Here is a 26,725-nt window from a genome sequence, read left to right on the forward strand (position 1 = left end):
CAAACTTTGACCTGTGGAGGGCAGTAATACACTTAGAAGTGTCTACACTGCTGGAATTCAAATAGAGAAGAAGAAGAGAGCTAGTTCAAGATGAGCATTTATGGTTAAAATGTATAAAATTAAATGAAAAATAGAAAATGAGTGATGGTTTCTTTAGATAAGACCCTTATTTCTCATCTGGGATCATGTAGAACACTTTGAAGCTGCACTGAAACTGTAATTTTGACCTTCAACTGTTTGGTGCCCATTGAAGTCCACTATATGGAGAAAAATCCTGGAATGTTTTCATCAAAAACCTTAATTTATTTTGGATGATATGGGGTGAGTAAATTATCAGTAAATTTTAATTTGAAAGTGAACTAATCCTTTAATTGTGAGTTCGACAAGCAGTTTTTGAGATTTTAGGATTCCCCCATTCAAAACAGACAGCACTTGGTCTTGGATGCCCGAAATAGCTGCCTGGAGGCGTTGAAAAAATGGCCGCAGAGTGAACAAACTTTCTTGAAAGGGACTTTGCTTCCATTTTGTAGAGTTTATAAAAGTAGTTTATAAAAGTTTTTATAATAGTTTTGTAAAATGCAGGCACTTTTGTACATAGCTAGTAGATATTGCTATGGCTTATGGGCTAAACTGTGAAATCGATGGAGAGAAGATATGAGACAAAGTGTGAAAGTCAAGTAAAACGTTTCATTTGGTACACTTCTTCAGCAGGCCTGAGGCGATGGTTTTTATTGCCCTCATTGTCTCTGTGCAGGTGGGATTAATTAGGGCTTCCGGCAACAAGAAGCCGTAGTATCCTGTATCACGCAACTCAAAGGCAAAGGCGTACGGTATCCCGTTCTTATAGGCCCAGTCTATTGAGCTTCCAGAACTCACATCTGCAAGTTAAAGAAACACATTACATCACATCTGGACATTTGACTGTTGTTGATATAGAAATAGTCATGAGTCAGATTGGCGTCTCACTGAGAGGGCTTACAGAGAGCTGATGACTCATATATGCAGTAGCTATATGTCATTGACTGAAAAAAAGACCCAATGCCTGACTTACAAAGCGTGGTGGAGGCAGGGCCGTATCTGTATCTCACTCCATAAGCCGAATACAGAGCACTCACTGCATTCTGGGCTGCTGATTCCTGAGGGGGAACAGAAGAGGTTCAAGTATTCATCCAGTCCATCATTAAGGATACTTGGTGGTAAGAGTAGTCAAAAGATTGTGTGGGCTAACAGCCATCCAGTCGATATATGAGCAAACTGTACAGAGGCAAGGCAGAAAAATAAAATAATATCTCAGCCATTCCATATTCTTAATGAGAAGTTTAATGTTTTGCCCTCTGGTAGAAGATATTGAGTTCTAGTTTAAAGGCTGAATCGCTTTGACAACTCCAGGGTGCAAATTATGGTTTGCAGTGTTTAATCAGTGTGGAGATATTATATAGTGGAAAATCTTGATTTGTTTTGAGACCGACATGACTTAACCCTATTTGTGGTCTTCCCTAATTTTAGGCCAAAACATTTTATGTTTGGAATTAAATTTTTATCGGAATGGTATGAACTTGGGTTACTTTTGTGGCATTTGCTGTAGGAACATATATATAAAAAAGAATTCTTAAAAAAAAAGACTGCTATAGTAAATGAATGGGGAAATATGGAAAATATGGAAACACAGAGCAATTTTCTGGTGAAAGGAAGGAAGATCTCACCCTGCACTGATTCCATAGTAGGGAAAAAAATACTATGGTAGTCGATGGGTGGCGAGATCTGTTCTTCCAAATATCTTCCTTTGTGTACAGCAGAACAAAGAAATTCATACAGGTTTGGAACAACTTGAAGGGGAGTAAATGATGACCGAATCTTCATTTTTGTGTGAACTATCCCTTTCAACTGGTAACTCCTGTTTTTTGGATTTTCATTAAATGAAACGGCTCATAAAATCATACTTTCATGAATTCGACAGACTACACTGGTTTGATTCAGAGTAAAAAGAACCTGTTAGGAGTCATTTGCTTACAAATTGATTTGTTTATTTTTGATTCAGTAAAAAGAACTGTTTGCTCTGAAATTATAATTACTGAATGATCCCCACGCAAATGGACAAATTCAAGATGAACTGTCTGAAGACAGAAACCACTCACTACACAGTTGAAGTTTGGTATAGTGGCATATTTGTAGGAATATGGATAGAGGAGCATCTGAGCATAGGCGTGAATCGAGATGTAGGCCTTGACCCGTTTCCTGTGTTTGCGTAGAAACTTGGCAACAGCTTTGACCTCAGGCTCTGACTCAGGGAAGGGTCCGCAGTATGTGTCATCGCAGGGGTGCAGGGATGCACCCTCATCTATCAGAGATAGCAAAGACAGCAAGTGCAAAAAAAATTCATTTTTGCCTTTTCTTGTCCAAGACTGCGGTCGTAGATGACTATTACTTTCCTCCTTTGGCATTTTGCTGACTCATGGTCATTCTACACTTGGGTAGGGTATTTTCTATCTTGGTGTCAGGTATTATCTAAGAGTGAACATTTTTGTGCGAGTATTATTCCTTTGACCTTCAGACATACATACTGTATTAGAACTAGACTGTAAAAACTTAAAGTCTGAGAAAATCAAAAAAGTGTACTAAATCTGCTCTAAAAATGTTTTCATGTTATAAAACAAACAAAGAAACAACCCTGCTGAACTTATATCACTTTGAAAGCTGGTCAGTGCTGGTTAGTATTGGTTAAGGGATTAGTTCACTTTCAAATGAAAATTAGCCCAAGCTTTACTCACCCTCAAGCCATCCTAGGTGTATATGACTTTCTTCTTTCTGATAAACATAATCTGAGAAATATTAATTAATATCTTGCTTTATCCAAGCTTTATAATTGCAGGGAATGGGACCAATGACTGAGTTGAAGAAAGTGTATCTATCCACATCCATACATTATAAAAATATGTACTCCACATGGCTCCGGGGGGTTAATAAAGGCCTTCTGAAGCAAAACGATGCATTTGTGTAAAAATAAAATCCATATTTAAACAAATTAGGAAGTAAAATATCTATCTTCCACCAGACTGCCTTCTGTGTTCGATGCATTTGTGTAAAAATAAAATCCATATTTAAACAAATTAGGAAGTAAAATATCTATCTTCCACCAGACTGCCTTCTGTGTAACTGACGCGACACCAGTTTACACTTTCTTCGTAACTTGAATATGGAAGGCAGTTTGGTGTAAGCTGGATATTTTACTTCATAACTTGGATATTTTACTTTATTAACCCCTGGAGCTATGTGGAGTACACGTTAATGATGTAAGGATGCGGATGGAGACATTTTCTTCAGGTCAAACTCACTGGTCCCATTCACTGCAATTATGAAGCTCGGATGTGTCAGGATATTTATTAATATTTCTCTTTTTTAATATTTCTATTATGTTTATCAGAAAGAAGAAAAAAGAAGAAAGTCATATACACCTAGGATGGCTTGAGGGTGAGTAAAGCTTGTGCTAATTTTCATTTTAAAGTGAACTAATCCTTTAAGTGCTGATTTAAGACCAGCAAAGATGTGTTGTTAGCCAGCAAATGTTTGTTTGTTTGTTTGTTTATTAAGTTTTTACGCCATGTTAGCATCATGGCTATTTACATGGCAAACAAAAAGGTCAATATCATCCATAAAATTTACATAATTATATAAAACTTAACATAAGATCCAGCAAATGTTTGAAATTTTGGTTTTAATACTTTATCTGCAACTAAAATGTTATTTCTGATGCCATTAGATAAAATTTGATGCCATATTAACAATATATGATATATGATTGCCATAGAGTAACACTGCCAAAAACTAATAAATATTACAAAAAATATTGACTAAATTGAATGGATGTTTTGCCAAAAGACAAAAAACTATATAACTATATATATAACTATATATATATAACTATATATATATATATATATATATATATATATATATATATATATATATATATATATATATATATATATATATATATATAACTATATATATATAGTTAGACAGCTTCCAAACACAACAGATTCTAGTAACCAATTAGTATATTGATAGTATATTGATCTGTTTAGTATATTGATATTTTCATCTTTTCATTCTGAGTTTTTCATCAGTTGATGGATGTCTTCAGCTCACATCAAAAGATTCGTTGTTAGTATTACCATATTAATAAATGCATTTAAACTAAAAACCAAAGCATCAGCTCGTATCTGAAGTGCTAGTAGACCATCATCAAACAGCATGATTAAGAAAGTTGCATGCAAGCACACACACAAACATAGACTCTAACATCTTAATTTCCTTATGTATTGCATAGGGAAATTCAAATACAGGATAGTGCTTGGTGTAAATATGTCATTCTGTTGATACATTTTTAATCTTCATTGGCTAAAGACTGTGATGTTTACATAATCTGGAATGCTTTTTTATTTCCTGTATGAACACCAGGGCTCTTTAATTTGGACTGGAGCTTCTGATTCTTCTGAATATCAGGTAAATAACTTACCGCACCATTTGACTTTCCAATTTCGGTTGGCATCCACTCCTCGACAATGATACTTTGGAATCTTTGACCGTGTTTTCCGCCAAAAGCGGTCCTAAGAGAGAGAGAGAAACCACAGATATTTTCCTCCATTATGTCTAGTGGCCTTATAACCTTATAGAAAAGCAAGACATGCTGCATGTTTAACAGCACAGAGCTGCTAACAATTCATTTCAGTAAGCTCAGCATACATCACAGAAGAGACGTTGAGATCTAGGCATATGACAAACAGATAGGTACCGTCTTCCAGCTGTAATGGTAACCGTCTACGTTGAAGACTGGCATAATGTAGAAATTGAGCTGATTCATCAGTCGTCTCATGCTGGAGTCGTGTTGATAGGAGTTCAGTGCCTGCGTTCACAGTGAATGGAATCGTGACAGACTTCAAGAGATACAGGAAACGTGTGTCTCGTTTTCCCCGCAGATAAACTCCAATACAGCAAAATACTCTGAACAAGGACACAGCAGTGAGCGTGCAGTTCTTCTAATCATAGTCCATTTAAATAGGCCATTCTTCCATTAAATAGATTGTGTGTGTGTGTGTGTGTGTACTAAAATTAAAATGTTCTTCCTTGACCTTTAACCCCCATATAGTGTAGAGTGGACTGCAAGCATATGTACTGTGCAGTATATTTTTTTCTTACTTTCTAATATTTCAGTATTCCATAATAAATATTTCACTGTTGTCATAAGACCTCATGCATATTTAAGTAAGAGTGGTGTCCGGTTATCATCTTAAAAATAAAAATAACTATTTTGTATAAATTATTGTCCTAACTTATGGTAGTCCGATCAAATAATTAGTCAGAAAAAAGTCACTACACTATCATTCAGAAGTTTGGGTTAGTATTTTTTTTGCAAGCAAGCAAGCATTATATTGATCAAAGATGACAGTATAAATGCTGTTCTTTTGAACTTTCTATTCATCAAATAATCCTTAATAAAATGAACCGGTAAAAAGCAATGGTAAAAGTAGTATTTTAGTATGCTTTGAACATACAGTTGCTGCTATGTTTGCGTGAACTATACTGACAAGGATGATTCACTTACTCAATAATTAAAAGCTCCCTTTGGTCTTGTAAAATATGAATAATGTTACATTGGTTTAATTTAGATGCAGTGTAACTATGTGTAAAGCCTAATTTAACAGCAGAAAGTGAAAAATCATGAGTGCTGGTGGATTGAGGAGAACTATAGAGCTGTAATAATGTTCACTTCAGGGTCAGTCAGCTTTAGGACTCTGTCATACAGTAGTTCTGCCTCATGGTGGTATACTGAAGGTATTACAACTGTCTCTTTTTTTTATCTATATCAAATTCTATATTTGTATCACTCATTGTTAGCTGCTGATCTGATATTGTGTCTGTTTATTTGCGACCACGAGATTAGCGTAAAAGGAGATCACCTAACTAAAGGCACTCTTTGATATTAGTTTATGAGATGAGCTCAGGGGAGGCTCTGATGTATTAGATTAATTTTGGAGGAATTTAGAGACTCAATGAATTAAACAGATCCAGAATACACCAGCTCACAAATAAACAGAACAATAAAAATCTTGAACGTAATAAAAACACTGAATGTTTTAAGAGTTTCGTCTTTTAGCAATAGGCATAAAATAATCTTTAATCAGAATCTTTGGATTCTTGTCCAAGAGTCTGAGACCTCATTGAAAATCTGGAATTCAAAATCTAATTTAAACCTGACACACAATATTTTAGGATTTAAATTAATGAATGCTTCATGTTCATTTTTAAATGCAAATAATATAATTGTTAATGGACCTCATTGTATAATATGCATATAAGCATTTTGTTGTTTTTGCTTGGCAGTGATTTAAATCTCAGCATGAAGTGAACAGTGGCAAACAGAAAGAACAACACAGCACATACCTCTTTAACAAACCACTGGCAGAAAGCAGGACCAATCCATTCTCTTGCATGCACTCCACAGTCTATCCACACTGCCTTCTTAAAGGGACGTGTTCTCTTTCCTAACTGACAGAAGAGGGGCAGAGAACACCTTGTAGTATGTCAGAATGTCTGTCTGTGTTTTTAAAGCGTATGGCCATAATTTTAGCCATCTTTCCCTTCAGCTTTTACCTGGAGCACATAGAGGGGTCGTCCTTCATAGGACTGACCAATCGAAAACAGGTCCACCAGGTGTGGGTGGGTCCGGTTAATCTCAAACATCCAACTCTGGATCTGTGGAAAAGGGCGAAAAGATTTGACCCACATCCTCCTGATTAACATGCAGCTTGTATTGTTGTGAATTAATTATTAAATTAGTGTGGTAAAGTTATAGGTTCCGACTATAAGCCCTGTTCCCTAAAAAGGAAACGAGATGCTGCGTCGTATGACAACACTTTGTGGACCGCCTTCGGCATGCAAGCGTCTGAAGCATGTGTGAAACAAGTCCAATCTTGATTGGTGCTGTGTCATGACGCAACTACTGACGTGGCATGTGATAGCGTACACGGAGGCTACAAAGGGCTGGTACACAATAGCGTCAGCTTCTGATAGGTCTAAGCAAGTCACTCTCAGGCATACAATGGTGTGGCAAAGGGAGGCAGCATCTCGTTCCCTTCTCAGGGAGCAAGGGTTACAGTTGTAACCCGAGACATTCCCTTTCGAGGGAACTTGCGTTGCGTCGTATGATGACAGTTTGGGGAACACAATGCCCACTGTGCCATGCCAAGTAATGCCTGTCCTAGTTTTAAATATTAGAAGGCACAGCTTAGGATGAGAGCACCTGTGTGCCTGGCGTAGAAGGAAGGTGCAGACTATAAAACCTCATTAACGCTTGGTCCAGCCCGCAGCATCAAATATCTCCTGCAGGGAGACCCCCGAGAGCAGGGGTTTAGAAGACATCATGCTTCTGGTAGAATGAGCCCTTACGGCCAGAGGTGAAGGCATAATGCGCACCTGGTAGGGCAAGGAAATCGCCTCAACAATCAAGTTTCTGACTGTTTGCCTGTAGGCTGGAGATCCCTTCCTGGGTGACCCAAAGCATACTAGTTACTGGTCTGACTTCCTCCAGTGAGAAGACCTCTAAACATAACTCTAAGGCCTGCACATGGCAAAGTAAGTGAAGTCTCTCTCTTGTTCCACAGACACATGCGGCAGAGTATGGAAGGCTTGAAGGATCATAGGCCGAGCCATATTAGAAGGCACTTTAGGCACATAGCCTGGTCGAGGATGCAATATAGATTTTAACCCTCCCAGGAGCAAATTCCAGGTAGGGAGGAGAAATGGAAAGCACTTGATAACCCCAGGAATAATCCCTCAGGAACCACAGCCAGATCCTAGGCTGGGACTCTGGTATGAGTCGCAGGCCTCATCCTCCATGCTCCACAGAAGAACTGTACGACCAGCTGATGTCTCCCCGGAACGTGAAAAACCATGTACACCTTAAGAGTGGATGGGGTAAGACCAGCAGAGAAGCAGTCTTAGAGGAACTCCAACACTGAAGCCACTGGGCAGTTAACTGGGTCCAACCCACGCTCTCTACACCAAGAGGTGAAAACCTTCCACTTTAGGCCGTACAGTTTCCTCATGGACAACTCTAGAGTTGAGTATAGTCTCTAGGTACTGAGCCCCCTCAGGGGCCAGACCCATAGTTTCCACAGCTCTGGTTGGGGTGATATATTGTGCCCCTGGCCTGGGAAAGCAGGTCCTTGCTGAGGGGGAAATCCCACAGAAGGACTGCCAGGAGTGATATGATAACCGAAAACTATACTTGGGCTGGACAGAAAGGGGCTACCAGGAACAGACCGACCCTGTCCCAATGGACCCTCTCTAGAACTGTCAGGAGCAGAGTGATCAGGGGAAATGTGTACAGACGCAGCCTCTGCCACCTCTGTACCTTGGCGTCCAGCTCCAGCGGGGCCAGAGAGAACCACAGTGGACAGTGGGTCATCTTTTGAGATGCAAACAGATTCATTTCAGCCAAGTCAAACCTCCCCCATATTGACTCCACCGTCTCGGGGTGGAGTCTTCTTTCTCCGGGCCTCAGCCCCTGCCTCGACAAGATGTCTGCTCCCAAATTCTGGTCCCAGGGGACATACATTGCTCTGAGAGACAACAGACCACAAGAGGATTTGATTGGACTAGTTTCACACGTGCTTCAGACACTTGCACACCGAAGGTGTTCCCTAAAGTGTCGTCATACAACGCAGGGCGAGTTCCCTTGAAATGGAACCTGTAGTATCAGAGCCCTTGTTACAGTTTTTTTTTTTTTGAATAAAAAGGTTTGTTGTGTCTTGACTTGTTTGTCTTAATATGTAAAAGCTAAACTCTAGATTTTAAATGTTAATTGATGCATTCTTTACAGATGTTTTCTTTACAGTGGTACTAGAGGAATTACATCCATTACATCCATAAAAAGTGAATGTAATCCAGTCCTCATTTACTGTGAAGGGTTTTCCATTAATCATCTTGTCATGAGTCAAGAGCTGGATCACAATCACAGAGCTGGAATTGTATAGCCATGCCTTCAGTTGAAGCTGGCACTTGGATCTGAAGGAGAAGACCTGTGAGTAAAGGTTTAATGATGGGTTAGGGCCCTGAAGAAAACCTCCAGAGATCTGTTTTTCTTGTGCACATGGGTTACAACTGACTGCAAATGCACTTCTCAATCAGAGTCTGTTAGCCTGTGAAAATCAAGCTCCTTTTGAGAAGAAGATAGAGTGGCAGACAGGGAAAAAAACTATTTGATCTCTGTCTGCTTCATCTTACTACAAACAAATTACCATGTGCATTAACTTTCACCCATGCATTCACCTCTTCCAAAGGATGGTACACTTCATAGTCATACTGCAATTCTGATCTGCGCTTCCTGGAGGAACGGTATCCAGTCTGTTTCTCAATTTCAGTTTGGAGATTGGAAATGAGCACCCTGTGGAGACAGTGGGGAGTCAGGGAGGGGATGTTGAAAGCACATGCACTGTGTATCAAACCATTTAATGTCAGTTTTCAGGGTTGCTCAGATACTTATATATACACAATCATTTCTGCATCTAACGCTCAAGTTTAAGAAAGCAATGAACACATTTTTTTTAAAAATATACATAAAATGCAATTAATTAGACAGTAAGACCATTCAATGAATTTAGATTAAAGCTTTTCCCCATTTTTTCTATGCAGTTTTCTTCTGTTTTATTTACATGTTTGAATATTATGCAAGTATATTTATGTTTTAATACATTGACTACTTGTTGTTTTACACTTAGTTACTGTAGTTTATTTGTAAAGTAATAATGTTAAGTTTTTTTGCATCAAGACCATGATCATCCAATTAGGGTTTATTTTACAATAATGACCAGCTGACCACACCTGTTTACTTATGTTAGTAAGATTCGAATACTATTGACAATTAAAATGTTTATGCCTAAAACGTCAGAAAAAAAAAAAAAAGTATTTTTGGTAATACTTTAAAGTATTTACATATAATGCATTCGATTTTTATAAATGATTGTAACCAATGTTAAAATGCATTATAATTTTTGCAGATTCCTTGTTACATATGAAATTAGTTGTTTGTCATTTGTTTTTTAATGCATTATACATTCTAAAGGCATAACTATAATGTGGTTACAATTATTCATGAGACCATGCAATGCATTATAAGGTTCGGTCATGATAGGCTTTATTAAAAAAAACAAAACAAAAAAAAACAAAAAAAAACAACAAAGATAATTAACCCAAATAGCAGAAAATTACAAGAGCAAACAAAACTGAACAAACTGAGAGCCTTATATACACAGGATAGCAGAACTAGAGACAAGTGCTTAAAATCAGTAACCCTGGAAACAAACTAGGATGGGGAACACATGCAAACAGGAACAGAACCAAACCAAAACACAACACATTTATGACATAACGGCACAAAATGTGAATCCTTGTGCTGTAACCAAGCGGCAACCTCCCCCTTTCTCTCGTGAAGCCAATACGGAAGTAACTTAAACTGCGATTCATCGACTGGCCGCTAGGGACAGGCTCCAAAAGAGAGCAGAATCTCATAGAGTCCCATGTTAAATTGGCCAAGTTTATAGCAGAAAAAAACATGTTTACAAGTTGGTTCAAATTCTGGTTTTGGTCTATACTGCTATTTTTGCCCTTCATGACAACTCTGAGGGGGGTGAATTTTTTTATAACTTATCCGTTTAAATTATATTAAGCCTTAAAAGTTCTGCATAATTAAGGGCGTGGGCACTTGAGTGACAGGTAGAGTGCGCTGCTGTCTGTGAGCTGTCACTTTACCTCAGCTGCCGCTGAATTTGGCATCCCAGCCGTTTTTGTGCTTTTTTTCTCGATTATTTTATACAATTATAAAATATGGCTTGCTGCATAATATTCGAGACTGATGTGTGTATCTGTGTGCATGCATGGGGAAGAGACACAGAACACACGTTGTTGGATCGTGGCATTGGCTGAAAGTTTTGATTGCGAGATTTACTACAATGACAATACCAGGAGGATATACAACTCTGACAGCACTGCTTGGATATTATATCTAAAACTGCTGCACTATTTTGAAAAAAATATACTTTGGACACAGGCTCATTTGTTTGTTCGATCGCTGCTCAGATTGCATCCTTTCTTGAAGAACGATGACAGAGAGCAGATCATTCAGAAGAAATGTGAAATGTTTTTTTTTGTTTTGTTTTGCAATGGACATTTATATTTTACCCAAGTGCCACAGATTGGATTCATCTCGCGATCTCTATTATAAAAGGTATGAAGTCCCATTTGATGTTCCATGTTGTTATTTGCACACCCAACATAAATTACTGGTGTTGGAGCATCTATATCTTAAAAAAACACTGTAAATTGACAGTAAACCTTTAGAACTTTCTGATGTTAAAACTTATCTTTATTAATAATTTAGATAGTATCTAGATAGATGGCTCCTTTGCTTGCTAACATAGTCACGTTGAGCTAGGCGGGCATGGTTTCAGCAACCAGTCACATCAGCTCAAACCATCTCCCCGCCTCTTTGCCCATTTTCAGTTATCCGGGAGTGACGTGCGGTGACGCGCAGCTAAGATGGCTGCGGCCTCATTTTCGCTTCAAAACTGCTGTTCAGAACTCTATGGGTGACGTCACGGACGCTACGTCCATATTTTTTTACAGTCTATGGCTGTAACTAAAAGTCCAAAAGAGGAGGGAGGGTGGGGGCTCTGGAGCAGGACGTAGAGCTGGACAGGTGTGTGACCAAGGTGGGGTTGACAGAGGAAACCAACATGGAAGATACGATGGAGGGAGGAGCCAACTATTGATCCAGAGTACAAACAGGTGAAGGCCCATGGTGGAACGGATGATGGGAGGAGCCAGGGAGGACTCCGAGATCCGACCACCAGTGGTGAAGCCAGGCGAGCTGAAGACCAAGGCAAAGGTGGAGCCATGGTGTTGAGCTGGAGGGAAGGAGGAGCCGGATGGAGCTGGATGGAGCCGAATGAGTGGATGGATGAGGCGCAGCCGGAGGCCCGGAAGTCTGTGTGTGTAGGAAGAGCGATGGCTGACCTAGGCAAAGCCGGAGGGACGAGGGAGCCTAGTGGAGCTGTGAGGAGGGAGGGAAGAGCCACGACTCCACACGACTGGTCAACCGGCCCGAGGTGAAACAACGCACTCGGGGGCCTAAGGCATAGCCAGGGGATCACCACACCAAGGCGAAGCTGGAGACTGAGAAGTCCAAGGCCGATCTGAGCAGTCGAGCAGAGCCATCGAAGGAGGAGCCGAAGGGCTGAGGGGAGCCAGCAGAGGTAGGGCTGAGGAACTGGATGAGATTGGCAGAGATGGAGGGAGTAGGAGGCTGGGTATTATTGGGCGAAGAAACAGACTTGGTGCTGGACAACGAAATAGACTGAAGGTTGGATGGCACCAGTGGAGGAGGGAGGACTTCAGATGGGACCAGGACATCCATCCAGGCAGATAGGATGACCAGAGGAAGAGGTTCATAGGTGGGGACAAGGGTGAGAACTGGCTCTGCCAAATCCCAGGCAATAAGCCACTCCTCAGTATCCACTAATAATCCCAGGGGTACTCTTTGGCGGGCATCATCTCTGACTCTGGCTCTGGGTCCATGGCAGTCATTGGCTTTGGGCCCATGGAGAACTTGGACGCTGGCTTGGGGAGGACTGGAGTAGCTGTAGTCAATGGATTTAATAGAGTAGTCCTCTTCAATCTCCTCCACAATGAAAGTCAAACTACTCAACCAGAGAACACAATGTCATGGACCAGGGTTGTACTGTCCTTTCTGAGAGGAATACATATAAAGCATCATTCAGCCTCTCCCAAAAACACGCTTTCAGTATGTGTCTATTCCAGCTAACTTGATGGTATAAGTCAAGAAACTCCTCCACGTACCACTCCAGTTGCTGGTCCTCCACTTGCTTTCTAGATGCTATCCATAATTTCTGGGCCTTATGTTCTTTCATGATGGGGCAGGCAAAAACAAGAAGGAAGGATCTAAATGCAGCTATCTTTATTAGTAACAAAAAACAAAGAAGATAATCCAAATAGCAGCAATCACAGGAGCAAACACAATGGCAGGGAAAACACCACAAAACAGAACTGAACAAATTGAGTGCCTTATATACACAGAATAGCCAATTAACAGAACTAGAGACAGGTGTCTAACATATTAGTAATTACATTAGTAACTATAAAAACAAACTAGGATTGGGAACACAACAGAACCAAACCAAAACAAATTAAAGAATGAAACTAACATACTTGTGTTTACAAAGCATAATTAATGCATTAAAATGCTTCTATAAAGCATTATATATAAAGGCTTTAAGTAAAGTGTTACTGTATTTTCTTCCTCATTAAGGTTCAAAGGTAGACTATATATATCACCAATATTGATCATCCAGTCACAAACAGAACAAAGGTATAACACATAATATTAATTATATTACATCTTTGTTTTGTTTTTTGGCTAAGGATATGGAAAAAAGAATAAGAATGTCATGATTTATCTTTATGACCTATCAAGTCCAAAGGAAACATGGATAGAGTTTTTTAAACTAGAGTAAACAAAGCACTAGATGCATACATTTCTATCTCTCTCTCAACCAATCCCATTACCCAGAAGCCTCAGAGGTATCACTTCTGCTTGTAAATATGCTCAAATACATCAGCCATGAGAAGGACAGAAGATACAAAAGAAAAGGCCTCCCTGGGGAAAAGGAATGACAATGAAAGTGTTGCTGGCTGTGGCACATGAGATAAGCTTCATTGTTGCTGTTGATCTGGATGATTGATGGAGCGAGTGGTTAAAAGAGTACTCTGAATCATGCTTTCGTTTCTGGATCCTTCAGCACATGCAAATCAAAGTCAGATGGATTTGAGTAGATAACTCAAATGTGTGTCCCCTAGAAACCAATGTTTGTCCCACAGGAGTATGAGAGAAGAGTTTGGCCTAATGATAGTTCCAACAAAGAAAGAAGAAACTCACTCATAGTGGATGTGTGCTTGGTGAAGATGTCTTCTCAGCCATTGCGTCTTGTTCCGTCCGACATGAATGTCTACTGGGCTGTTGTCTCGAATCAGAGACGCACTGTTGGGTTGCCAAAGGTCCACCTGCAGATCATCATTGAGATTAATCAAGCAGGAATGTTCCTAGCTGCTTAAGCGAAAATTCTATCATCATTTACTCACCCTCATGTTGTTCCAAACCTGTATGACTTTCTTTCTTCCGTGGAAATGTTCTTCTCAAACATCACTGTATTGTCAAATCTAAATTTTTTATATTCATATTTTGGCAGACCAGATTGGATGGCACTGATATCAAATAACATTGGTTTTCATGTATTTCATAACTGGTCATGACACATCGAACACCGAGTATGTGAAAATGCGAATGGAATCTGAGAGTTATGGTGGAGGGCAAATTAAAGTTTAAGTAACTGTCTTCAATTCAAGTTTCTGCTAAAATAAAGAGTTATCGACAATAGCTATAAAATGAATGGAAATAACAGCTCAGAGAATTTGATCTCGTAAGAATTTGAGAAATTTTTGAGAAATTACATCATATCTCTTGAGTTTTGATTGCAAATTTGGTGTCTCGGCAAATGTGAACACATTTAGAGACATTATTGAAATTTCCTGTGAAACTTTAGGAGACACGTGAGATTATACTGGTGTATTTTGCAACTGAGAAGCTGGAGATTAATTTCATATGATATGGTTTAAATTTAGATTTTTGAAAAATAAATAAATAAATAAATAAATTACTGCAGCGGCAGTAATATGCCCTTCATACTAAAATTAATATTACTAATCTCTTTATTCATTCAAATTCAATTAAAATATGATTGTTTGCCACAAGTGCACATATAACAACTAAACTTCATTGATTCTAGTGTGTCACGCACGCACGTTTGAGCTTTCGTGTTTAATGTTTGATAGCTATGTGCGTGTGCTGATCAGTGTTGTGAATAAAAGTCTAAATTAAATCAGTTGACTCACCTATCGATCTCCGAACTCTTTCGGGATGAGCAAGTGACAAGTGCTTTGCTAGACTTGATGTGTTGCTTCCCGTGGCAACACATGATTTAAAGCAGCATTTGCAGATTTGTGCATGGAGGTCTTTTGTTTCACCTTATCACTTTTGAAGGCAAAGTAAAGTCATATTTCACTCATACAGCTGTCTTTGTCGATTAGTTTCGGGTGTGTAGAACTAACTTTATCTGTTTGATCCATCGTGTGTTGCTCTGTTGTCGCATTTGCCCGGTTTGTGTCTGTTTGAGCAGCACACTGCCACCTAGCGGTGAACTTCGGAACAGCAGCGCATAAAATACCGAAATGTGCAAAATTATGATATTGTACCGTTTGAAATATAATAAATACCGGTATTTTTCCAGTACCGGTATACCGCACATCCCTAGTATGAATTGCCTGAATAGTATGAAGTGTTAGCTTTATTCCACATACATAATTTCAGTGTGAACATAAAAACATGTGTAGTATAACATTACATATGTTCCATTTAGCTTCAAACTAAATAAATACACTTGTTCATGGACACAAATTAAATCCAAAAACAAGAAATGAGCAGAAAAAGCAATCTTTACGAAGAAATCAGGTCCTTGAAATTCAAGCAGTTTATCACACATGGTTAGATCTTTGAACCAGAGTTGAGGTTACTGATAAAGCTTTTTTCCAGTGCTGTAAGATTTATAGATCAGAGACCTGCTGACTCAATCCATTCACAGAGTTTGAAACATGCAGAGCTTCAGAGAGCCAACATGATCACAGCGTTTGACCGAAATAATCTATTTCTGTGTGTGGATCCACAAAACCACTTTAGATTGCCAACATATGCCAGAGCCTTTGTAGCAGCCCAGATACTAGTCCCTGAAGCATGACCTCAGATTTGCATCATCAGCCTCCTCTATGTGCCTGCCAAGCCACTATTTGCAGTTGACTTTGGCTACAACAACAGGCCGATTTAGTAAGATGACAAAGAGCAGAGTTATTCAAGTGGCCCATCTTAACACCAGTGTTTTTTTATTTATTTATTTTTAATTAATTTCTAGACCTAAAATGATGCACTAAAAACAGTTCTGAATTATATTGGCGTACAAGTATTTGTTAAACAGAACCCTTCATTGCATGGTTCTTGGTTAAAAGCAGGGATATCTGTCATAAAATAGGTCCACTCAGAGCTGGTTACGTGCAGGCAGAAAAACTCCTCACTGCTGTGCTGCATTCCTAACAGATGCTCACAAACCTGGCAGCTGAAACAGATTTGACACATTTGTTGTGATGGTGTGTGGCTGGTATGATCTTGAAACAGATTTTTCATGCAAAAAAAGCCTGAGATTAAAAAAGAAAACACCTGACTATACAACCATTAGGAATGTTAGTGTTAGTAATGATTGTACACATGACTTTTCCGCATTTAATTCTGTTGTAATTTGGGCCAATCAGCAGTAGGGGGCGTATCCACTAATGATGGGGGAGGAGAGAGAGTGAGCAAGAGGGAGATTTGAAGAAAGACTGTCGAAAGAGAGATGGTCAGAGGAATTTCACTGGAAAAAGAAAGGTTATTGCTGGGTCCGGAATCGAAAAATTGAATTCCCATCATGCACTGGGCCTTGAATAATTAATGAGGTCGATTTTTTTACTTAAAAAATATGTGTACAAAAACTTGCAAAAGAAAAATTAGGTAAATTTTACTTATTGTTTTTTACAGTGTACTATATAGTACGTGAAAAACAGTATTATGTCCGAAAAACAGTAAGCGAAAAGTACCCAGATGACTTACTACTTCTGGTGAGATTCTGAAATGCGCATATGATGGACACTTTACTATCCCATGAGGCCACGGGAGCAGATTTGTGAATGAGTTAAAGGGACGTAACTGACGTTGGTAGGTCATGTGGCAGTAACAACATGGCAGATGTAGTACATCCAAATTCATTCGTACTATATAGAACATACTTTTTCAACAGTCGAAGTAAATTTAAATTCAAATGTAGTACCTACTTAAAAGTACGCAATTTCAGACAATGCTTATGATAAGACATTATTTTGCTTTGCTTCAGCAATGATAAAGAGATATCCAGTCTTGCATTGCATGTTCGTGCATTTTGGGGGAGAAGCAATGAAGGGAGGGGTGTGTTTGTGTGGGTTGATTTCAAATATTAACAACGTTTTACATAAATTGCTTACTGCACCTTTAAATATGGTAAAATGTGTTAAAGCTGAGACTGCTTGCAAGGGACGGGAATATGTTTTAAAGGGATAGTTCACCCAAAAATTAAAATTTGATGTTTATCTGCTTACCCCCAGTGCATCCAAGATGTAGGTGACTTTTTTTCTTCAGTCGAACGCAAATTATGATTTTTAACTGCAACCACTGCCGTCTGTCAGTCAAATAATAGCAGTGATTGGGAACTTGAACAATAAGAGTCGAAAAAACTTCCATAGACAAATCCAAATTAAACCCTGCGGCTCGTGACGGCACATTGATGTCCTAAGACACGAAACGATCGGTTTGTGCGAGAAACCGAACAGTATTTATATAATTTTTTACCTCTAATACACCACTATGTCCAACTCCGTTCAGCTTCCGGCTAGTAAGGTCTGATCGCGCTCTGACAACGGAAGTGATGTCTCGCGCTCATTGAAGTATATGGGCGAGACATCACTTCCGTCATCACAACGCGTTTTTTGACCTCACTAACAGGAAGCTGAACGAAGTTGGACATAGTGGTGTATTAGAGGTAAAAAATTATATAAATACTGTTCGGTTTCTCGCACAAACCGGTCGTTTCGTGTCTTAGGACATTAATGTGTCGTCACGAGCCGCAAGTTTTAATTTTGATTTGTCTAAGCAAGTTTTATTTACCGTTATAGTTGAAGTTCCCAATCACTGCTATTATTTGACTGACAGACGGCAGCGGTTGCAGTTAAAAATCATAATTTGCGTTCGACTGAAGGAAAAAAGTCACCTACATATTGGATGCACTGGGGGTAAGCAGATAAACATCAAATTTTCATTTTTGGGTGAACTATCCCTTTAAGACACCCAAATATGATTATATGATTTATAAAGACCCATTTATACTGTGAGAATAAAATAATAAATAAATGGCTTTTACATTGTTATTGTACTAAAGCCAAAACAAATTATTAAAAATACTCACTGTGACTTCTGTTTATCTTTTTATCTAATTTATTTTTATAGAGCTTTTCACAATCAATATAATAAAAAATAAAATAATAATAATAATGTGAAATATTTTCTTCTCTCTCTGCAGACCCCAAACCCTCCTTTGGTCCCCAGGGGTCCCTGGACACTTGTTTGAAAACCCCTGCCTTATATCACAAACCAACTGAATATCCGGCCAAGTTGCACACTAGCCTATCAATGACTAAACTGATATAAAAGTTTGCAGACAGTTTCGTGTGAGTACGGACCTGAAGACCTCTCTCTGTTCAGTGACCCCAGTTTCTTGAGTTCTCCACATCAAGCACTGTAAAGTTCAACATGGTTCAGCTTGAGATGATATTCTGAGATCATTTTACACTTAGCATTGACACGTTACATCAGTATTTTCCAAATCTCTTTATGGTTCCTTAAAGATTAAGTGCAGGTGTTCATACTTTATACTGTGAGAACAAAGCATTATGACAACATAACATTACTTTATATTTTATCTAAATTAAATAATCAGCCTTTTTATTGTTATTGTACCAAAGTCAAAGCAAAATTACATTTGGCTTTTTGACTTTTGTGTATTTTTTCTACCAACCATGAATAATGTTAAATCTATAATGTTGAATCTTGCTTCTTAAAGATAAAGTGTAAATATTTAGGAAATTAAGACATAAAATTTTATTTGGACTTAATGTGATACTCTAAATAGTCATGTTTTTATTAAGAGCTGTTGATACGCTTATTTTCTTAAATAACCATGTCAGTGTATCTTGTTTTCAATCAGGTGCATGTGTTCACTTAAATGCCTATTTTTCCTGTTTCTGTTTCATGTTGCCTGTGAACAGGGATAATGTCGCTTTGAAAAAATACAGCAGAAATGTCCTCAAACCCTTCACTAGAGACTATCCTGAGTGGTGAAATCAAAGGTTGCAGATACATTTAAAGGTGCCCTAGAACCCGATTTCATAAGATGTAATATAAGTCTAAGGTGTCCCCAGAATGTGTCTGTGAAGTTTGAGCTCAAAATACACCATTAATTAAAAATGCGCCGATTCAGTATGTGTCCCCTTTAAATGCTCGCGCTCCCTGCCCCCAAGTTCACACAGCTAATATAACCCTCAAAATGGATCTTTACAAAGTGTTCATCATGCAGCATATCAGATCATGTAAATATAGTATTTATTTGGATGTTTACATTTGATTCTGAATGAGTTTGAGGCTATGCTCCGTGGCTAACAGGGCTAAAGCTAACGTTACACACTGAGAGATTTATAAAGAATGAAGTTGTGTTTATGAATTATACAGACATGAAAATAATGATATGGTTCTGATCTCTGTGAATGCAATAAGAAACGATGGTAACTTTAACCACATTTAACAGTACATTAGCAACATGCTAACGAAACATTTAGAAAGACAATTTACAAATATCACTAAAAATATCAGGATTATGTCAGTTATTATCGCTCCATATGCCATTTTCGCTATTATCCTTGCTTGCTTACCTGCATAAAGTCTGTTGATTCAGCTGTGCAGCTCCAGACGTTAATACTGGCTTGTCTAATGCCTTGAACATGGGCTGGCATATGCAAAAGTTGGGGGCGTACACCCCAACTGTTGCGTCACAGTCGGTGTTATGTTGAGATTCGCCTGTTCTTCAGAGGTATTTTGCACAAATCAAATTTACATAAGAAGGAGGAAACAATGGTGTTTGAGACTCACTGTATGTCATTTCCATGTACTGAACTCTAATTATTTAACTATACCAAGGTAAATTCAATTTTAAATTCTAGGGCACCTTTAAAAAATGTCACTGGCAAAACACCTACTATAATATAATGAAATATCTGTGATACATTCTTTAAGATAAAGGTTTCAAAAGAGTGTTTTCGCAATGATGCCATAAGAACCATTTTTGTTTCCCCAAAGAACCTTTCAATAAACAGTTCTTAAAGGGATAGTTGACCCAAAATTGAAAATTACCCCAAAATTACTCACGCTCAAGCCATCCTAGGTGTATATGACCATGACCAAACACAATCAGCATTGTATTAAAACTATTCTGGCTCGTCCAAGCTTTATAATGGTAGTTATTGGAGGACGAGAAGTCTAAAAAAGTGCATCAATCGATCATAAAACGTACTCCATGCAGCTCCAGGGTGTTAATAAAGGCCTTCTAAAGCAAATCAATGCGTTTAAGACAAATCTCTTCATATAAAACTTTAAAAAGTAAAATAACATCATGGCATTGTGTACTTTTTAGGCGTAAGTCGAATGCGTATGGCTGTCGCGCTGTTATTTTTGGGTGAACTATCCCTTTAATAGAACCATTTTTTTCCCTTAGCGCAAAGAACATTTTAAAAACCTAAAGAACCATTTTCCACTATAAAGAACCTTTTGGGAAATGGAAAGGTTCCATGGACGTTAAAGGGAACCATTGATGCCAATAAAGAACCTTTATTTTTAAGCGTGTATGTTGCTTGCACAACTGTTTTAGTCAGAAATAATACATATACTTTGAATGGCTTGTCTATGGAGAGGTTAGCTACGTAACTAGCCAAACCTTATGGAAATGAATGGCTACTGATGACGTTTAATGAAGTTTAATGTAGCCTACCACATTTCTCACTCCTGTTTGTATAGGTAGCCCAGTTCAGAAGTATATTAAAGGAAGCTGAGGAGGTTCATGCATCACTGGTGCTAAGAATGACAAAGTGATGGTGCAAAAAAGAGATAAGGACTGTAGCTCTGTGATAAACTAAAAATAGTTTACCCAGTATAGAAAAACATGACATTTTCAGGAGAAAAGGTTTCAATCTACATTATTTTTCTTTCACATGTAACACAACTCATCTTCTTTGCAGTGACATGCGGTTTGTTTTTGTTTCTCATGGTTCCTTACACATTTTTAATGTTACATGAGTATTGTAGAAAATAAGGGACTCACCGTCAGGTTTTGGAAAAGCTGTTTGACTGCTTGAACCTCTGTGTTGCTGCTGGGGATTATTCTGAAAACTTGATCACTGCAGAAATAAAGCATTGCAATTATTGTAAATAATTATACACGGGCACAGGAATCAAATCAAAATACATTTTGATCAAGTAAATGATTTTATGGTTATTTAAAACCAATCCATTTCTGTTTCACAGTGATTACTTAATCAGTATGCTTTGTATAGGCTATCGTGCAAAAGTTTACGATTTATTTTTTAAAGATATTAATAATTTTATTCAACAAGGATGCATCAAATTGTTCAAAAGTAAAAGTATTTATAAGATTTTAAATGAATGCTGTTCTTTTGAACTTTCTATTCAAAGGTCCTGAAAAAAACAAAATATTAAGCAGCAAAGCAGCACAACGGTTTTCAACACTGATTAAAAATCACTGGAAATCAGTGAAAATTAGCAGTCAATGTGAGTATATGGGACTTTTTTTACCAATTATATTGTCTACCGCTGCATGATTTGAGGTTCAATTCATGTTTGTAGCACAAAGTTTAATAGCATTAGTGGGTTCATTTGAATCCTTAAAGGGATAGTTCACCCAAAAATGAAATTCTGTCATTTATTCACCCTCAAGTTGTTCCTAACCTGTATACATTTCTTTGTTCTGCTGTACACAAAGAAGAATGTTTGTAACCAAGCAGATCTCGCTTCCATTGACTACCATAGTAGGAAAAAAAAATACTATGCAAGATCTGCTTGGTTACAAACATTCTTCCACATACCTTCCTTTAACTCTAAGTATGAGCAATCGTAGCCTACTGGTGATTAATAATATTTCCAAGAGCAACGGAGATGGCAGACAGTTTTATTGAGATATAAAGGCATCTCTGAGGGTTGTTTTCTCTGAAACGGTTCAAAACACACCAAAGATGACCTCATTACATCACTAAAAGCAATCTGCTATTTTTAGGCTTTGAGTGACGCTGATGCTCCAGGTTACATTCTCCTTTTTTTGTGGTGTAATTGTGCGAAGCAGCTCCATGCCAGCTCTTTCATTACACAAGAAAACCACAAAACTGGTCTCAGTTCAACATTAAGGACGTCATCTCCCACTAATGGTATAAGAGCAAAGGAAATTGTGCTTGACGCCACACCTGTAATGTCTTTGTGTGTGGTATTTTATGTCTTGGATGGTATTTCCCACAGAATCTTTATTGTGTGGTGTCATGCAATATCTGCTTATGCTTTAAATAAATGATAAACCCCTCCTCAGCTGCAGGGTACAAGGGAGCTTCATGCGCTCATTCATTTTGCTGACTATAGGGGATTTCTTGTGACATCCCCCCCCCCAGTTAGGTCTGTTTTAGTGTTTCCTGTTGGTTGTTACTATTTCCTGACTTTGGCCCTGTTATTATATAGTGAAACATCATCCAGGACCTTCTCTGTCTGATGTCAGCTGGCGACTCAATCACACATTGGTGTGTGAATGTGTGAGGAATGATGTTATGCCTCTTGGCTTCACACCCTCACATACGTGAAGAGGCGTTGATTGGTACGTTTTATAGCCCAATGTAAAGCACCCATCTGATGGAATGGAGAAAAACACAATGACTGACCCTATACAGGACAGGAATTTATAGCACCCTAGTAAAAAATGCTAACTGATGGAATGTTTAAATTTTAACCTGGGGGAAGAAAAACTTAGTAAGCAACACCTGAAAATATATGGTCATGCTTTAAATGTACTTCTAAAGGTAATGCATTGCAATATTGCATTACTCCCTAAAAAAGTAACTAATTGTGTACTTTTTATGAAAAGTAATGCATTACATTACTTTTGCGATGCTTTTTCTCATCTGGGCTAGGCTTGCTTGTTTGTGTTTTTAATAACAACAAAAAAAGTTATATTTTTGGCAAATGTTAAGGCCCTTTCACACCTAAAGTGAAATGAATCAACCTCCGGCTGAAGGAAATGCATATTTATGCCTATACAGTAGAGGTCGCAGCTCAAACAAACCTTTCAGCTGTGCTGCCATTCTGGATTAAAGAAGAATAGGATACAGAATGAAGTTCAACAATCTTATTTCCTAATCTAATCTAATCTAAGTCATCTTTGCTTATTAGTATGGTTGAATTAGATCATTGAAGATCAGCAGAAAAGAGCAGCAAAAACTTACATTACTTATTTGAAAAAGTAACTTAGATATTTTGTTGTATTGTGTTACTTTACTAATTACTTGAAAAAGTAATCTGATTACGTAACTCAAGTTACTTGTAACGCGTTACCCCTAACACTGGTCATGCTAATCAGAAAATGCATTTATTTATTTACACTACCATTCAAAAGTTTTTTAAATAAATGAATACTTTTAATTTAAGGACACATTCAATTAATGAAAAGACTTTTGCATTGTTACAAAAAATATATATTTCAATAAAAGCTGTTCTTTTGAACTTTATATTCATCAAAGAATCCAGGAAAAATAAGATAATAATAAGATTTTTTTCTTGAGCACCAAATCATCAGGAATGATTTCATACAAGAATTAATTCCATTTTAAAATAAAACAGAAAACAGTTATTTTAAATTGTAATAATATTTCAGTATGATATTTCATTCTGATCAAGTGCAGCCTTGGTAAGCATAAGATCATCCCACTCAAAAACATCAAAATGATCAGTCACAAACGATCGAAACATCACATTGGATCAGATTGTAATATCTATGACATTTCAGAGAACCGCAGGGAGGAGTGTGTACTTTTCATTACTCTGTTTCCCTTTATGTTTTGACAGGCTGTGTTTCTCCAGTTCTCACTCTGACTGAGTTAGCATTTATATCACTCCCTGGCAAGTGGAAAACAAGTGTTTTCGCCTCTTTGTGAATTGTTTTGCTCTTTTATGCTTCATTGCCTTGAATAATAATTAATAAATGAAGCTATGAAAAAAATGAACTATAAATACTGCTTAACATTATACTTACTTCATCAGTATGTATCAAAGCGGGAATAAAATAAAGTATGCAAATTTTTAACTAAATTTGAAACTTGAATCTTATCTTTACATAAGGAAAGCAGAACTGTCATAAGCAGCAGAACCCCACACTCATTAAAAGGGAAAGATGGAAATTCACCCCAAATTCACCAGGAATCTCTCATAATTTACTCACTCTCATGTTGTTTCAAACCCGTATATGACTTTCTTTTCTCCATGGAACACAAAAAGGGATGTTAAGCAGAATGACAACTTCACCATTCACTTTCATCATGTGGAAAAAGATGCAATGCAAATATATGATGCCTTTTTATTTGAGAGGCTCTTTCAGTCTCTCACATAAAGTCACTCTGGTTTGGAATGCATGAGAGTAAAATTATGACAGAATCAAAATTTTAGGGCCTTTACATTTGCCAAAATAAAACTTTACCCAGCTCATGGTGAGAAAAAAGTAACTGAAAAGTAATTCATTGCTTTCCATAAAAAGTAACACAATTAGTTACTTTTTTAAGGGAGTAACACAATATTGTATGCTTCTTGTAAGTTTTATGATATCCTTAAAAGTAAATTTCTCTCTTTTAAAAGTAACTTTTAACATGGTTAAACGGTTCATGGCCACTAAAAGGCCTTTTCACTTTTTAAAATTGTATTAATTTTCCTTTTTTAAGGCCTGGAAATGATTTTTATTGAAATAAAAATAAGCATAAGTACAGGTATAGGCCTATATGGAAATTGAATTTAAAATTTGCTTAGGCCTAAATCTCTGATTTTCATTATCATCAAATCACCTGCTAAACTACCAAAAATAAACAAAAGATCACACATAGTGTTCACTCTAAAAAAAAATGGTGCTATATATAGTAATAAAAGTGGTTCTTTGGCTCGTAATCATAGGGGAACCACTTTAAGTGCTGTATAGCACCAAATCTTGGTGCTTCAGTGGTTCTTTGGGATGACTGAGGTGCTATATAGGACCACTACCATATATACAGAACTTGTTAAGCCCCTGTATGGTTCTTCAGTGGTTCTTTGGGGGTGGTTAAGGTGCTACATAGCACCGCTGCCATGCAAAGAACCTGGTTAAGCCCCTTTAAAGGTTCTTTACGAGCGAAAGAACTACTGTTGGTGCTGTTTAGCACCATTTTTGTTGAAGAAATAAAATGCGATATGGCACCTCTTATGGGTTCTACATAGCACAAGGAGCTGTAGAGCACCTTTAAATATATGGTGCTGCTACATAGCAACAAAAGTGGTTCCTCTATGATTATGAGCCAAGAACCACTTTTAGTGCTATAGCACTTTTTCCCCCCTTATTTTATTTTTTTATTTGTTAGAGTGTTCGCTAAATTGTCATTCTGCATCCATTATGATCTTCCTTTGCACTTCGTGCTTATACCTGTCGAGGTATACTGCATACTTAAAGATATCACTCAATTGTGCTTTTCAACTTCAGCAAAGGAAAAATCTTGGCCCTCTGAAACGGCTTTGTTTTATAAAGCCGATGTTGACATAAGAAGAGACAGACTGATCTCTAGTCTTTATTTGCGGAGGCGCAGAGTGCACTTCAATGCTTCACAACTATTTGAAGCCTACTCCCCTTCGTCCCTACGCCCTGCATTCTCGCTAAATAAGAAATCTGATTCATTTTTAGCGAATCGGTTCATTCGGACGATTCTTTTTGAACCAACCGACTCCGACTAAACCTATTCACAAAGTCCTCGCGACGCCTTTTACACGTTATTTTTATTTAATGACATACATATTTAGTTAAAACTATTGCAATGTGTTTGATTATGTTATGTATATTATGTGTCCAAGTGTGCGAATTACAAATACTCTAAAACTGTTCAATACGATTCGTTCGCGAGTCAGACAACGATGCGCGCTTGATATTTGAACGAGTGCTCTCATAACTCTAGTTTAAAAACTTTGAATGAATGAATGAAAACACTTACCCGACGTAACGGTTGTTGTAGAGGTAAGACTCGACAGGATAGAGTGCGGTGCTTAAAATGATAACACATCCGAGTAAAAGAGAACTGGACAAGCCTGTGATTCTCAATGCCATATTTAGATATTATATAAATAAACGGCGATTCTGCAGCAGTTAATCAGAGGCTGCGCTGTGCCTATGGATGCTGAATGGAACTCATCCCAGGGTAAGGAACTGTGTGACTTTTCTGTCCTGTTTGTCCGCTCCTGGGACTGTTTCTTGAGGTAGAAGTGTGAAATCATTCATGTGGGAATTCTGGTGGTATCCCGAGTCTTTTAAAGTGTTTTTGGAAGTGTGGTCACGTGACGTGGGGTGTCAGAGGGGTTGGGAACCGAATCCCTGTTTGGAGTGAGATCAGTGGAAGATTATTAAGAGCGGAATTCTGCCTCATCACGGTTGATGACATGAATGTTGTGTTTTTAATTGACTTTTTAAGATAGGCTACACATAATTAACTGTAACTCGATATTTACTTTTTATTTTATTTTATTGCAAACATACACACACCGTGGTTTGAGTGTTCTGAATGGTTTTAGCGTGTTAGTATGCAAATGACTTTGGTGTTCAGG

At 37.8% G+C, this 26,725-nt stretch overlaps 1 protein-coding gene across 1 annotated transcript; it reads right to left on the bottom strand.

Moving 5' to 3' along the window:
- Positions 1-325: 325 nt before the first annotated feature.
- cpa6 (carboxypeptidase A6) lies at positions 326-26,231 on the bottom strand. The gene is made up of 11 exons (XM_067378251.1): positions 26,119-26,231; positions 21,171-21,246; positions 14,012-14,136; positions 9,331-9,445; positions 6,652-6,753; positions 6,442-6,546; positions 4,793-4,903; positions 4,517-4,607; positions 2,136-2,338; positions 1,052-1,136; positions 326-878 (listed from the first exon to the last, which is right to left on the bottom strand). The coding sequence occupies exons 1-11, from the start codon at positions 26,229-26,231 to the stop codon at positions 688-690; spliced, it is 1,317 nt and encodes a 438-aa protein (XP_067234352.1). The 3' UTR covers positions 326-687.
- Between the last annotated feature and the right edge of the window lie 494 nt (positions 26,232-26,725).

The sequence above is a fragment of the Chanodichthys erythropterus genome, chromosome 23 (assembly GCF_024489055.1).
Source record: "Chanodichthys erythropterus isolate Z2021 chromosome 23, ASM2448905v1, whole genome shotgun sequence".
NCBI classification, from domain to species: domain Eukaryota; kingdom Metazoa; phylum Chordata; class Actinopteri; order Cypriniformes; family Xenocyprididae; genus Chanodichthys; species Chanodichthys erythropterus.

Coding starts and splice junctions, on each gene's coding strand:
- cpa6 (XM_067378251.1), bottom strand. CDS start 26,231: ATGGCATTGAGAATCACAGGCTTGTCCAGTTCTCTTTTACTCGGATGT. Junction 21,247..26,118: donor TACAACAACCGTTACGTCGG/GTAAGTGTTTTC, acceptor TTATTTCTGCAG/TGATCAAGTTTTCAGAATAA. Junction 6,754..9,330: donor TGTACCATCCTTTGGAAGAG/GTGAATGCATGG, acceptor CCTTTTCCACAG/ATCCAGAGTTGGATGTTTGA.